The following is a 16188-nucleotide window of genomic DNA, read 5'->3' as shown; positions in this document are numbered from 1 at the left end:
TTTTAAGACGTTGAACTATTATTACTAATTAAGGCACAAAGATTATAGTTTATATATAAATTTTAGTTGTTAACTTGGCTTTTCGTTAAAATTTATAATTCTATTAACGTAAAAACAGCACAAGCTCGACTGATAAACATAAAATAAATTTATTTTTATGGCACTTATTTCAAAAGTAGAGATCAATCTCATTAAAAAAAATTAAGTCAAGAAAGATATTTACTTATTTTCATTAACTAACAAGTAAACAGAACAAGTGGTTTAATATAAGATATTAAAAGTAAATACGACGATGATTTAGTACTTACAAAATGTGCACAAAATATTATTACTGTGCATGAGTGCACAAAAAGTTAGTTTTTTTTATCAAAAAAACTTCACTCCAAAACTTTTATTTCAATTTTTTATAATATTGTGTGCAAAAATAAAAGTTTTTTTTTTGTGACAAAAGGTTGAAAACTAAAATCATATTTTAACTTTTAATTATAATAAGTTTTATAATATTTGAGGCTATAAGACTATAGTTATTTATTTTCAATAGGAACCACTGATGTAGGTAATTTTACAGATATTGTTTAGTTGTTACTTTATAGAGATTTTTATTATCTGAGTGTATATCAATTTATTTAAAGGAGAATAATTTTTATAACGTTATATCTATGTTGCTGTATTATGTAAACTTTAAGTAATTGTAATCATTACATTACCTCACAACAACAAAAAACACCACCAATATATTGAAATAATGTCATCGTTTCAATAGCTATTTAAAATTTATTTAACGCCAAATTTACTACACGATAAAATAACCTACACGTCTCATTTATTAAAAAGTGTTCAACTAATTTAAAACCCAAACGTTTAGTTTAAAAGCTCTCAATTCTAACTTTAAGCAAAAAACAATACGTCAACTAAAAATTGTTTGTGGTTAAATAAAATTATACTTAATGGTAGAAGAGTTGTTATTTTATACAAATACTTTTACTTTGCGTGATACTCAAGTGAACATTCTAATGTTGCAGTCGGAACCGGCCGTGTAAACCCACGGCTGGTTGGGGTGCCACTGCACGCACGTGACGCCCGTTCTCGATTGCGATTGGTCGGAAACCTTCATTCCTCTCAGCTGCTTCACGAGGTTGATGGAAGCCGACTTGTCCAAATCGCTGTGCAAGTAATTGTTGTTTCAGTCGAAAAATTACTCGGCATAGATTGTTTGTTTGGTAGGTTAAGTTGCGCAGAATTTTTTAAAACTAAACAATGAGGTTTAACAGCTTTAATTTGAACTGTTTGTTAAGTTGAAGAATATTTAAAATTTCAATTACTTAACTTTAATTTAACTAAAAATTTAAGTAATTTCTAAATGTAGCTGTAAATTCAACCGGTAATTTAATTAAACCACCTGAAAGCTTTTAATACAAACATAAAATATATTAAAAAGATTAAGTTTTCAATTGTGACAAGAAATTGAAACTAAATTCAATATACAACTTTAAATAAAAAACATGAAACAAACTCGTATACGCGGTTGTGGAAGATGAGCACGTTGCAGTCGTCGCCGCTCGACGCGAACAGCGGGTACTTTTTGTGGAAATCAACCGACCTCACCGCCTTGTCGTGGTACCTGTTACGTCATAGTCAGCAGTTAGAAAAAAGTTTTTATAAATGTGGTGATCAGTATTGAGTCAATAACAATATTGTTTTTGTATAAAGTAATATACAAATAAATACTACTTTTTTTATATGTTTAGCTAAAAATTGAACGACTTTTTTATTAAAGTTTGTTCTATTTGAAATAAATAAAATAAGAAGTAAGACTTACTAACAGCTACTCTTTGATATTAAACTCAAAAAACAGAGGTTGCTTTTCACATAAAACTAATTAAAACACAACTTATTTGCAAGCCACTTCTTAAAAAACACAAAAGTTAAAAACCTGAACTGTTTGTAGGGCTTAGTTGACAGTTGCAGGTCGAAGTAAGAAAGTCGCTTGTCGTAAGTTCCCACCAACAAGTTGTCGCCTGTTTGAAAAACATTAAAAATTACAACTTCAACTTGTAGCTAATGGTTTATACAGCTTGAGCTAATCGTGAACACGTGAAAAACATCATTTTCACACTCGAGTCAGATTTCAACTGCTTATTTTATGTTTAGAATTAGTTTAATACATCACTTAATTGCCAAGAAGCAAAATAAAATTTTAAAAAACCCTCTGGGCGGTTAGAGATTTCATAAATGGTTTTTTTTTTAACTTATTTGTAGTCGTTGCAAATTAGTGGTAACGCAATTTTAAAATGTTAATGTTTTGTTTTACAGCATTATAAAAGCTTATAACAACAAAATCCATACTTTGCTAATAATAAACTATTAAAAATAGAATATACCATCGGGATGAATGGAAAGATCAGAAATGTATTTCGTGTTGCACATCAGCTTCTTCAACTTCTTCTGCTTTTGAAGGTCGTATATGTAGACGTGAAGTTGTGTCTGTTGGAAAGTAACAATTTATTTGTAATCAATTCAGTATATTTTTGTACTTGTATATGCAACCCTTGAATAAATAATTAAATAATATATATCGAGCACTATTTGACATACGCAAATTATATCAAAACTTTTAAGAATCACACATGTACGTGTTTTTATTTTTAATTGTACTAATAAAATCTTAAAACATTGCCAACTTAAAAATGTAAACAAAAATGACAAAATAAAAAAGAGCAAAAAAACTACTTTAACACTTTAACTACTGCAATTAAACTTTTACTAGTATTAACACTAATAGACAAAAAAGGATAAAATTTTAATTTTATACAGTATTAAAAATAAATAAAAAAAAAACTGAAACTAGGAATAACTGCAAAAAAAACAGCACTTTTAATAATTTCTGTTAAACTTCAGAGTCATTTTAAACTTTGAAAAAAAATTTTAAAGAACATTTTAAACATTAAGTTTTCCAATCAAACAAATGTAACTGACAGCAACGAAGAATCTGGCGCAGTTGGACTTGGGGTGAAACTGGACCGCTTGCACGGTGCCCTTCATCCTGGTGAAAGGGGCCATGGTGATCCTCGTGGACAGCCTGTGAATGAGGACCTGGTTGGTTGCCATGCCGTGCACCTTGGACACGACGGTTGCGAAGTAGTCTCCCAGCGACTGCCACACTATCTTCGCTACCGGCTGTAGTGTGAAAAATATTATTTTGTACGAAATTATTATTTTTATTTTTTTTATTAAAAAACCCTCAATTGTGGCTGTAGAAATAAGTATGGAATATAAAATACTAATACTTTGATTAAAGTTAATTATAAAAAATAGTGATACGATTTGTTCTCATCATAAACTAATTTTAATATTTTATCACATTATTAAATTAAACACATTTTAATCTTATGGCTTTATCTAGCTATTGGCTTTTAATGGAAAAGTCAAATTAATGATACTATATTTTTAATAATATATGTTTCTGTTTATAAACATAAATACTTTATTCTGTTAAAAAACTAAATTACAATGACAAATTAGTCTTTAAAAAATAAAAAATATAGTAAAATTTATATAAAATTTGTTGATAAGAATATTTTATTAATTTTACGTAAAGTTCTTAGTATTTTACTAGATAAAAACTTAATCTGTTATTTATTCTTTACTTGTTTTTTTATTCTTTAAATTTCTAATTGCATTGTCTTTAAATCTAAAAATGCAACTAGTTGTATAACTAATTTTTTTTTAACTAACTCTAGGATGTTTGATTTGTATCCAGTTGTATTTGCATTGCTCGCTTCTAAATACTTTCCAGTCTTCACTCTTTGAATTTATACTTATTAAGATTTAACTTTAAACTAGATACATTAAGTAATTCAGAAAGCTTATCTTGTTTGTTAAAAATATAAAGCAAAACTTTAAAATTAGTGAGAATAAAAAAATTCACAAAGTTGACTAAATAATAACAATATACTACAACAAAACAAGTGTTAATGAAAAACTTATTTGAAAACTCTAACTACTAAAGTCTCTAAAAATTCTTCATTAAAAACTTAAAAAAACAAGATACATTCAAATGCATTTTTACTATATTCACAAGACAGGTATATAAAAATTTATAACCCTTAGCTACAATTACATATAGTTTCACTTGAAAAAAGTTATTAAAATAAAAAAAAACATAAAAAATAAATATAACGGTATTTCTGATAAAATGAAAATACTTAAACATATAAGACAACTAACACAAATATAAACTAACAAGCATCTGATTGATTTTTTCGTCTTCGTCTTCCTCCCTCTCAAAACTTTTGATGTATTTTTCAGTTTGATTTCTCACTTTCTCGTTGCCAACATCAGGATTCACCAGGTACAAGTTCTGACCACTGGTGTATAACAAATAATATAAGTTATATTATGTAATATTTTATAGTATGGAGAGTTTAATATATCCATTAACTATAAGATAATGTATAAGATTATATTGAATATGCATGGATGATAGTTTTCTATGCTTACTTTAAAATTCTTTTAAAATACAATCAGGGTTGCCACTCATTTTTTCAAATTTTTTCCAGGTTTTCCAAATTTCTTCCAGGTTTTTAAAAGTACACATTTTTGGGTCTATTTTTAGTTTTAAGTTGAGTTTAATGTAAGAAACTGTGTTAAATAGTATAAAAACATTGAAAATATACTGAAAGTTACTTTAAATAGGTTTTTTAATAGAAAAAATATTTTGATGATGACAAAAAAATCTTATTAATATGATAGATTTTTTGTATCAAACTGAAATTTTACCACTGAAATTGTTAAAAGTGTTAAAAACTCCAGGTTTTTCCAGGTTTTTTGTTTAAAATTCCAGGTTTTTGCAGTTTTCTTCAAAATTTCTCAAATTCCAGGTTTTTCCAGGTTATTTTAGCCTAAATTGTCAAACTCCAGGTTTTTCAAGGTTTTTCCAGGTTTCCAGGTAAAGTGGCAACCCTGTACAATATAAAAGTAAATTATTCAGTAATAATATCCTTTTTAGTATCCACATACATTTTTCAGAAAGTAATAAATTTAGTACAAGTTTACTGTAACATGTATACAATACTCAGAGCTCCGTTGAAGTGCGTGAACTCACAGAAACATGTGTCAGTTTAATAAAGAGAAGTACTACGCATATTGCTGTTATTACATACTCCAGCGAGCTTGCTCCGCCAGGATCTTTATTAAGTAACGACTAGCTCGAAGTTTTGAACATAAAATAAACACCAAAACAAATAGTCTAATCAAGGCAACAAGACAATATTTTTGCAGCTGCAAATTGTGTTTCAACCAAACATTTGTCAAATACAATAAACATTCACCAAACAATTTATAAATACTAACACGACAACTGCGAGCAGTACGAGTCTCTTGGTGGGGCACCAGCTGACAACCTTCACCTTGTCGTCGAACTTGTATGTTTTCACGCACCTGTCAGTCGTTCATGTAATTTTGTTGTAAATAAAGTTTATATTTTAATGTTTCCACTCACCTTCCCTCCAAACACTCCCACACCTTGAGCGTGTGGTCGTCGCCACCCGAAGCCAGCCAGCAACCGTCCGGCGACACGCTGATGCTTCTGACCATGCCGGTGTGACCTGAAAGAGGTTTGGTTTTTTATTACTGTGTTATGTTAAGTTAATATTTGTTTACTGTAGCCGGTTCAACAAAATAGTTTTGTTTGCGGCAAATCATGTCCGTGGAATAAATAAACTTTAATTGATTTCATCATTAAAATGCCGTTACACTAATATTTATCTAATATTATGTTACACGCTGATGCTGCGAATTATGCCCGTGTGTCCTGTAAGAGATTTAATTGTTCATTTATTTTTATAAAAAATAAGTGAACTATGAGGATGATTTAATCTCTGGGTAAGCTTTGTTTGAATATATGTGTTATCGTTGAGCCCTGTTGTGAAATGGAGTGATGTTATTTAAAATTAGTTATATGAGATTTTAAAGAACTGAATGGATTGTTTGAATTTATGGATAGACTTTGTCAGAAGTCATTTTGCGGAAGAAATAAACATTTTTATCTGTCGAAATAAAAACATTGTCACGCTTTGAAGATTTATAAACGGTTAGCGTTAAAACCATCTTGCTAGTAAGTCACCAAAATATTTTTGCGCTGTTTGTAAATGGCTAATTTTTAAAAAGAATATTTATAAAATTTGAGCGAACGAACAAGTACTTTTTTGAAACTTTTAAATAAACGTTTTCTCAATTTAATTAGTCAAATTCAAAGTCATTTAAATCATTTAAAAAAAAAAATTTGACATAAAAACTTAACCTAAATCAAAATAAAACTTCACTTTTGCATCGCAAGATATACAGATATTTCAAACGACAACCAACTTTGTTCAAAGTATTATTTTGCAGTTTTAAAATAAACGTTTTTACAAACTAACCAGTCATTTTTAAAATTAAACATCATTAAAAACAACAGCATTTAACTTGAAAGTCTAACACCAGGTTTTATTTTCGCATCGCAACATCAACAAACATTTCAAACAACGACGAACCCTTGTACAGCGTGTTCTGGAACTCGGGGAAGGGTTTGAGCTCCGACCTCTTGGGAACTTCCGGTATGAGGTCTTCCGGGTTCACGTTGACCCGCATCTTGCGCTGGCGGGGACACAGCAGGAGGTCCAGGCACCTGTTCTGGATTTCCTGCGAAATGTTTAATGTATAAACTTAATGAAAAATTGTAATTAATATTACAACAGGGATCTAGGCATCTGTTCTGGATTTCCTGCGAGAATAAAATGTATAAATTGTAAAACACAATCATTTGGCTTTGCCAGTTTCTAGTTTCTGTGAACCGGTTTTTTTTTTTGAGACAGAGTATAGTTGTCAAAAACTAAAAACTTAAAGCGTGCCTATGAAAAATGTGCAATGATAATACAGCAGATTACATTTTGCTAGGCTCACAGTAAAAATGTAGTCAATGAGTTAATACTATTTTCAATGCAGGGTTGCCAAGTTTTCAAATTTCTTCCAGGTTGCCACGTTTTAGAGTCTATTTTTAGATTAAATTAAAGTTTAAGGTAAAAAACTGTGTTTAATAGAATAACGAAATTGAAAAGATATCTTTAAGCTTCTTTAAATGTGCTTTTTAGTAAAAAAATTCTTAATATACGATATATTTATTGTGTCATGTCGAAATTTTATTACTAATGATTTATATGTTGTTTAAAGTTCCAGGTTTTTTGTGATTTTTATCCAAAATTCCACGTTTTTTAAGTTACAAATAACGACAAGCAATTTCACAACGTTCCAACAAACAATATTGAACAAATAGTACCTGAATGAACATTGGATTTTGTGGAACTTTCCTCAATGCGTCGTACGCTGTAGGTATGTGCTTGTACTTCATTTCCATTTCCTCGTCCGAATCCGCCGGGTTCTCCATCGCCTCCCTCTGTGACGTCATAATGAAATCGTTTTAAATGTTCAAGACACGTTTTTTTAAGTAGCTTTTTTTTTAAGCTGCGTCGCAACTTCTCAGCTGTACTGTTTTTGTTATGCGTTAAAGTGTTAAAAAATTCTAAATTCTTTTTAAGTAAGACTAATGACTTATTTGTGCGACATACTACACTCTAACATTTTTAAACTACGGTTAGAGCGCAACTTTCGACACAAAAATAACAATTTAACTACTGACTTTATATAATAAAATACATGTTAAAAAGAACCGCGTTTTGCTTTATGCCTTCTTGAAAAATGGCCTCAGGTTCACTTTTTGAAGTCTTTGGTATGTAATATTTAAGCTACGAAAGATGACTAAACATGTCGTTTTGACTGTAGTGTTTAATCAAAAATAGAGACTATTGTAACTTTCACTATATAAATAATGTTATGATAAAATATATTAAAAAATTTTTTAATTGTTTTGTTTTTGATATTCATGTCATAAAAACCATAAACAAAATATAAAAATGAGTTGTTTTGGATTAACTTGATTATTTTTAAACTTTTACATGGTTGCCACTGACCAAGCTGAGAAAAATTTCCTGACTTTTTCCTGACTTTTTACCAAAATTTTCCTGACTTTTCTAAATCAAACTCTTAAATTAAACTTATTCTAAAATACATATTCTATCACTTGAAACTATATAAAGCTTTCAATCTAATTCTAATACAGGTTAAAAACAACAGTTTTTTTTTGCTGAATTCCATCATCAAACTTCCAGTACATCACTTAAACCATCTGTGTATGATTGATGTTTGTAATAAACAGCTCTATCAGCAAAATACTTGTATTATTACCTTATAAACACAGCTTGTCTGAAAAAAGACACACTTTTTAGCATTTCCTACCATAAATGTATCTAGACATACAAACGACATATAAGGAACTTTTACAATTAAAACCTTGAATAAACAACGAACTTTCACAACAAAAATCTTAAAACAATAACAAATTTTTACAGTTGAAACCTTAAAACAATTACAAACACAATTTTTTAGAATTTCCTAGCATAAATGTATCTAAATAAACAAAACGACATATAAGGAACTTTTACAATTAAAACCTTAAATCAATAATGAACTTTCACAACTCAAACCTTAAAACAATAACGAACTTTTACAGTTAAAACATTAAAACAATAAAGAACTTAATCAAATACTGTTTTTTAAAATGATGTACTAAAATTTGCTTTTTCCGTTTTTTTATTAGCACTTTAACCTCTTCATCTATTAAAATTAAATGGTTTCCTTCATCTGAACTGCATTCCGCTTCATTTTATTTGCAGTTAAAATCATTTGCCTCATTTTATTTAAATCGCTCTCATCTGCTGCCCCTACACTTGTTGAAGAGAATCTTTTCTCTAAATCAAGCCACAACTTGTGGGCTTCATTTCTTTTCTTTTGGCACTCATTTATTTTTATTTTTCATTTATAAAATATTTCCTCTTATCATTTAGTATAAAATTTGTAACAAATAAATATACTCTTATTTACTTCAAAAACTTAAGTTACTCTACAAAAAATACAATAATAAGTAAACTTAATCTTGGCATATACCTCTCTTATAACTTATTTTATAAATTTAAACAACTTTGAAAAAATTATAAAGAGGAAAAGTATACACATCAACTTGTTACATAAAATACTAAACTAACTGCTTAGTTATAAAGAACTCAATTATTTAGTTAAACAAAAAACACTTTGCTTCTAAAATTATTCTAGATAAAATTTTGTGTATATATCACCGTTTCACTATGGAAGTGTCCTTGCTACAGATCATCAATACTAAAAAGGTTGTAAAAATCTGCTTGTTCAAGTAGGGTACTTGTTCAATATGTTAATAGAAAATTTTTGCAGTTTTGTAAAGGATATTTTACTAATTCATACTAGATGAAGGCATTGAAAATACAATTAAATATTTTTGTAAATTTATAGGAAAATTTTGCAATATTTTTCTGACTTTAAAGGACTTTTAATTAATTTTTGTCATTTGAAGGGTTTGGAAAACAAGAAATTTTGTAAATTTAAACTGACAAAATCTGAAATTTTTAACTTTTATCAAATTTCCTGACTTTTCCTGACTTTTGTCATTTTCTTAAATTTTTCCTGACTTTTCCTGATTTCCTGACTTTTCCTGACCGAGCAGCAACCCTGCTTTTACTAGTTCAATATATGGAAATTACAACCTGTTTCTGTTTATAAAAACTTTTCTATTTAAAATTACATATTAAATTCATAGCAAACCTCTTCTTTAGTAGGCAGATACTCCGGTGGCGGGTTGTAAGAAAGCTCGTGACCCGGAAGTTTCTGTTTCGGGGCTTTTATGTGCATCAGCGTGCGAGCGTTGTCACTCTTTGACTGAAAATATTTGGTTTAGTTTAATTGGTTTAATGTTATATTTAGTTTATACAGTTCAGTTTGGAATAAAAAATCAACTAAGTAAAAAATCTTATTTCTCTTTTGTTAGATTACCAAAGTTTTTTGACAGTCAACTTTATGGTTTATAACGAGTATAATAAAACAAACAAATGAAGTTATTATAAATAAATAGCTTTTTACAGATTAGATATATTTTAATCTGATAAAACAAACGGCTTGTTTAGCAGCAGTGTCCCAAATATCGTAAAATTTTCTTTGACTCTCTTCAGGCTTCTTCGGCTTCTTAATTTTCAACCATCCCATCTTGATAGCGTGCACAAGTTTTCCTACCTGTAACAAATAATTGTTTTTTTATAAATATTGCACAAGTCTAAGTTATAAAAGCTTTTGTATGTGTCTGAGGACAGCTGTATTTGTGTTTATATCAAAAAAATTAAATTAAGATTTTAAACCGTATACAACATACTTTATTAAAACCCCACAAATAACAAATTGAAAACTTTACAAAAAAAACTTTTGAAAAAAATTTCCTTTTATTTATATGATTAAAAAGTAAACTCGATTATATTTACTTCGCTGTGATCTCCCAATGTATATAAAACCTCAGCAAGCAAATTTCCAAATCAAACAAAAATCCAAGTTTCTCAAACGATATTCGTAAACTCCCCAACCTCGCTGAAAAATTCAAAACGAACCTTCCTGCTCTCGTCCTTGGAAGGAACGAAGCTCCTCTTGTGGGCGGGCGCGTTGGTGAGCGGGTGAATTTCCACCTGGTGGGAGTACATGTCGGGCATGGGGGCGTACATGTCCACGCTGCTGCTGTACGCGTTGCCGCTCTCCAGCCTGCTGATCATTTCCAGCTCCTCGTCGGTTAAAACGTGCTTCGCGTTCGTCATCTTGTCCACTATGGTTCGCCTGTTTGTGTTTTTTAATGCGGTCTTTAAAACGTTTAATAGTTTGTTATTTTTGAAAAAGAAAACAATTACTCAGTTTCACCGCAAAGCGGATATTCAAATTGTAAATCTGCAGTAAAATAATAATGGCAAAAATGAAAAATAATTAAAAATTGGTTTGAAACTTTAAAACGTTTGCTTGTTTTGATTATTTTATTTATTTATGTTTTATAATGTGGTCTTTAAAACGTTTGTCTGTTTTGATTATTTTATTTGTTTATGTTTTATAATGTGGTCTTTGGATCGCTTGCCTTTTTAGATTTTTTCTTTCAATGTTTTATTTTTAAAAGCAGCACAACGCTTGTTATTTTTTTCTTTAAAAGACATATTACAGGTTTGATAGTTTAAAAACCATCAGATGTATCTACTTGATTGAAGAAAAACAAATATAATCCTAATTTACAATTAAGCTATAACTTAATTTAAAAAGCAACACAAGCAAAAAATATTTTTAATATCTAGTAGTTAGGATATTAAGAATTTCATTGCCTTAAATAGGTCAAATAAAATATTTAAAAAGTATGTTAAAACAAATTTACAAAGGATTAAACTGATAAATATATTGTCTAGAGTATTTTTTTTGCCAGTAAACATAACTAAAAAAGTTATTAAAAACTAGTAACTGACCCTACAATAAGCAAAAAAGTATAATTGTTAATAAAAACACACTTGAAGTTGGGGTCGTCCATTTTTTCCAGGAACTTGTCAAGTTCGTCCTTGTTCAACGAGTTGGGTTTCACCAGCTTCTTGCCGTCCAAATCGTAACCTCTGTGGGCGAACTCGAGGTACCACTCGTGCGGTATGTTGCCTACAGTGTTCTTCAGATCCTTGATAAAAATAAAATTGTTAGAAAATTTTTCATGATATTTTCAACTGTTGATAGATTGATGTCAAGCATATGTGGCTCGTTTTTATATTTACTTTCAAATTTGTTGTTATGACTGAAATACATTTATTTTTATGCTATCTAATTTCAGGCGCGTTTGAACTTTATAAGTTTCATTCCAGTCGTAATTAAACTAAATTTTGTTATATAACACAAATATTGCAAGCAATAGTTTCCTTTCAAACAACCTTTTAGTAACAGTAGGTTAGCATTGATCCATGATTACACGTCATACTACTTTATCACTTAAGTTTATTTAGGCACTTAAGTTTATTCTATATCTTTATATAACAACATTAATTAAATCAGATATTTCAAAAACTTAATAGTTTTAATATTAAGTACGCTTCATATTTTTAAGTCTTTGTACAAATATACTTTGCCCTGTTTTTGTTTCCAAAAATTTTTATTCAATTAATTTTTCAAAGTATGATCATAAGATATGTTGCTGTCTATTTTTAACTATAATAACACTTTTAAGTTCTGAACCGATATCAAAACTATTTTAATTGTATAATTCAGTAGCTTCAAAGTATGCACCTAAAAACAATAGTGTCAAAAAAACCTACCAAACATAGAAATTGTCATTATTTTGTTTTCAAAACCTGATTTTCGATAACAATTAACAAATTTTAGCATATTTTGTAAAAAAAATAAAAAAAAGTAAATTCAAAACTGTTTAAACATTTCATTAAACTGCACATTTTTCTAAATGTTTTTCATTAAAATATGCTAAAGTACAGAGATAATAATACAAGTTTGGTGTATTTTAGTGTACACTTTCAAACACCTACATATAGACTAAAAACATTTACATTGCAAAGTCTTTTCTGGTAATTCTTACATAATAAAATAGGGACGAATTTTTGAAATACACATACGGTCATATTTTATGTTGAACAAAACTATATAACAGAAATTTCTAAGTTATAAATTATTAGCAACTAAGATTTAGACATTTTTTTGCATTAAAAAGTTTAGAATTTGAATTTTTGTCCCTTATTTAATAGATATAATAATTTAAATAATTTAGTCTCAATGATCAAATAGTTAGCAACGTAACAAAATTTCATTACAAAGTTTAACCGTAACATTTTAACAAAAAATTGTACAATTACTTATACTCATATCTAGAAAAACTTTAACTATTTGTTACAGATAACACATTTTAAAATATACTAAAAGCATCTCTTAAATACAATTTTACTAAAAAGTGAAGTTATTGACATTAGCTTTAAAAAGAACTTTCCGAAGCTTAAATTTGCTTTAAGATATGTAGGCAAACATAATTATTACAATTATTATTAAAAGTCTTAATCATTTGATTTTTTATAACTCTTTCTCATACTTTGATAAAAAATAGTGATTGTAAAAAGAATACACAAACTTCAAAATATAAACTTTAAATCTTGCTTTAATTTTATTTCTTTAAATAATAATTTATACTTACTTCCTCATCCTCAGAATCGTTTTCCTCAGCGTAATTGACACTTTTTATCTCTGATGCGAACTTTGGCACTGATATCGGCTCACCGTCGTCCTGTAATAAATAGTGTTATTTTTTTATAAAAAAACTTATATGATTGAGAGAAGTAGTATTTTTAGAAGCACCAAAAATTTTTAGCTTAAACATAAACTATAAATAGTTGCTGTTTTGTTGCACTGTCTTAAAGACATTTTCACTTGTTACAAATATAGTCTGATATAATTAGTTTGTTATAAAATATCAAAAACAACTGTTTCAAAAGAAAAAAAAATATTAAAAAATGCTTTCAACTTGTTGAAACTTCTTTTTTTTTATAATTTACCTAATACCTTAATATTACTTGTAGGTAAAATCAAATATTAAAACTAACATCTTCAAATTCAAGTTCTGATTCGCTGTCAGATGGGATTCCTTCAGAATTGTCAGAACTTTCTACTTCACCTTAAAAAAATTATTGTAGATAATTTTTATTAAGTGCAATGAAGAATTTAAATGCAATAAATAGTAATGCAAGTTTACTATGATAACAATAACAGTTTTATAAATAACAATAACATTATATAAATATAACATAATATATGTACTAACAAACATAAAATTATCATAAAAAAATGCTACTAATAAATTATTTATGTCTTTACTTGTACTTAATACTTATAAATCGAGACTAAAAAACTTTTAGATATTTGCTTTTATAGACCTTTGAAATGTAGTTTACACTAAAACTTAAACACAAGCTATCTAATTTTTTATAATTATTACATACAACGAATGTATACAAAAAAAAGCAAAACACATATATAGTCATAAGCATCTCAAAGTTTTTTTAATTAATAAATATAATTATAGTACTGTTTTTAATTTAAAATCTAATATTTTTTGTAGGACAAAAAATTATATTGGAAGAAGTAAAAGTATATTATTGTTTTTTATAAGTAAATGAAAATAGAATAGAGTATCATTCTTAGTACAAAAGTCTATAATTCTTAGTATTATTCAGTGCAAAACTTATTATACATTTCACACTAAAAATACAGAAAATTAGTTTGTTTACTATTAGATAAAGCATATGAGACTAGCACATACCAATAAGAAACTTATGGTATTTTGTGCCTCTCAAAAATATTTTATTGTATATTTTTGGAAATTTTTAGATTATTTTTTATTATATGCAGCAACTTTTGTTTTAAAACAATTTCTAATCCACATGAATAAAATTATTATAAAATTAAATGTATAACTAAAATTACTTGTAGAAACTAACATTTAAAACTTTGGTTTTTTGAACTTAAAGAAACAAAACAAGAAAATGAAATTAAACATACAAAAAAATGATTATATAAAAAAAATTCTTATTTAAATTCTAGGAGTTAGTTGTACACTGATTTTTTGATTTATGTTAAACAAATTATAACACTAAACTTGAAAAACTCAGTATGGTAAAAAGTTAACTATTTACTTCAACAAACATATCATATTTTTTCTTAAGTATTAAAAAACTAATCATGAGCATTTAAAATACAAAAAATATTTACTTTCACCAGATTCTTCATTATCACTTTTATCATTTTCTTCCTGTTGGTCTATTTTTTCTATTATCAGTTTATCCTGAAAAATTTAGGATTTTATTAAAACAAAATATCATAAACAAGTTTTGTTTTAATTTTCTGTGATGTATTAAAAACTTCAGTCTAAATTAAAGACATAGATCAAAAATTGATCATTAAGTACACATTATATAAATAATTCAAAAATATAAAATATAGCACTACAAAGTTACAGCAAAATAGTTAATTTAAAAATTGGTTTCGAACTTTTACAAATGCAGTGTGTTTTTTTTACTTAAGAAATAAAAATTAAGTAGTACACTTACTTAAATATGTTTTCTAAACATTTACAGCCAAAACTAAGTTTTACTAATAAAGAGTCATAAAACTTCTCAGCTTTAATTTTAAAATATATACATAGCTTTACTCTGTATAAAATTTAGTTTAAACAACGAGTTTATACATTTTTTCTATATGGTTTCACCTTTTTGAAGCAAAAAAGTCAGCCTGTAGTAAATCAAAAATGATATTAGGAGCAAAAAAATGAAGAATTTTGCTCTAAATAAAGTTTTAATACTTAATAAATCATTATATTAACAAAACAACTTTAAAACTTTATAGATGAAACATAATTAGCATAAACTTAATAAAAACTAAATATTAAATAAACTATTATAATCATAAACATACATTTTCTTCAAAAGGTTCAAAAGTTTTCTCTGAATCTTCTGGTGCTTTAGTGGCCTTTCGTTTTCCTTTTTGCATCTTATAATTTATTTTATCTGTGTATGAAGATGTTTTTCATTTGTTTAACACTTTTAAATACTTTATGATTCCACTAAATAAATCAATATTTTATAAAATTTAAAAAAAGTGAACATACAAATATCACAACACAGTTTAATTTAAGAATCTGACAAACATATCTATATCTTAAATTAGCCGTAAATTGTTATGAAAATTTATGCTTGAGGCAATTTTGTCTGTGTATAGGGGGGTAAACTTTTTATAAATTTGATCTTATTTTATATAGTTTTTACTAAGCTACAAGATGCTTTTTACAGATTTTAAAAATTCAAAATAATTGTTGAGATATATATAGCGGTCAAAGTCAGAGGCAACAGTAGGATCCTTATGGGAGGCGCAAACTAAAATGGCAAACATAGACTGTTTCTCTAAAAAGCTATCTTCTCCTAGGCTTTTTGAGATAACTACCTCAAAAAACGTAGGAGGAGATAGATTTATAGCGATTTCTAGTTATCTGCAGTTTTAGTTAGCGCCTCCCATAAGGATCCTATTGTTGCATCCGACTTTGACCGGCTATATCTCAAAAACTATTTTGAATTTTTTTGATTTGTAAAAGTATCTTGTAGCTAAGTAAAAACTATATAGAATAAGATCAAATTTTGAAAAAAAGTGTTAACCCCCCTATGCCCTTAAAATATACTGATTATT

The 16188-nt window shown here is 27.6% G+C and overlaps 1 protein-coding gene across 1 annotated transcript; it reads right to left on the bottom strand.

Moving 5' to 3' along the window:
- Window positions 1-760: 760 nt before the first annotated feature.
- LOC145848505 (ribosome biogenesis protein bop1-A-like) lies at window positions 761-15511 on the bottom strand. Its single transcript, XM_082953930.1, has 19 exons — window positions 15424-15511; window positions 14722-14794; window positions 13557-13627; window positions 13151-13240; window positions 11484-11641; window positions 10557-10776; window positions 10075-10191; window positions 9727-9840; window positions 7316-7432; window positions 6534-6681; window positions 5501-5606; window positions 5353-5439; window positions 4244-4367; window positions 3736-3804; window positions 2977-3177; window positions 2382-2484; window positions 1934-2018; window positions 1514-1621; window positions 761-1163 (listed from the first exon to the last, which is right to left on the bottom strand). The coding sequence occupies exons 1-19, from the start codon at window positions 15496-15498 to the stop codon at window positions 998-1000; spliced, it is 2232 nt and encodes a 743-aa protein (XP_082810056.1). The 5' UTR covers window positions 15499-15511; the 3' UTR covers window positions 761-997.
- Between the last annotated feature and the right edge of the window lie 677 nt (window positions 15512-16188).

The sequence above is a fragment of the Thalia democratica genome, unplaced genomic scaffold (assembly GCF_965202585.1).
Source record: "Thalia democratica unplaced genomic scaffold, ktThaDemo2.hap1.1 HAP1_SCAFFOLD_1478, whole genome shotgun sequence".
Lineage (NCBI taxonomy): Eukaryota > Metazoa > Chordata > Thaliacea > Salpida > Salpidae > Thalia > Thalia democratica.
The sequence above is the reverse complement of the archived record's forward strand: the minus strand, read 5'-3'. Positions and strand labels throughout refer to the sequence as shown.

Excerpts from the sequence above, each read along its gene's own strand:
- LOC145848505 (XM_082953930.1), bottom strand. The coding sequence starts at position 15,498 with ATGCAAAAAGGAAAACGAAAGGCCACTAAAGCACCAGAAGATTCAGAG. Across the intron at positions 10,777-11,483 it reads ATGGACGACCCCAACTTCAA|GCGAACCATAGTGGACAAGA; the intron begins GTGTGTTTTTAT and ends AAACACAAACAG. Across the intron at positions 5,440-5,500 it reads TGGGAGTGTTTGGAGGGAAG|GTGCGTGAAAACATACAAGT; the intron begins GTGAGTGGAAAC and ends AACGACTGACAG.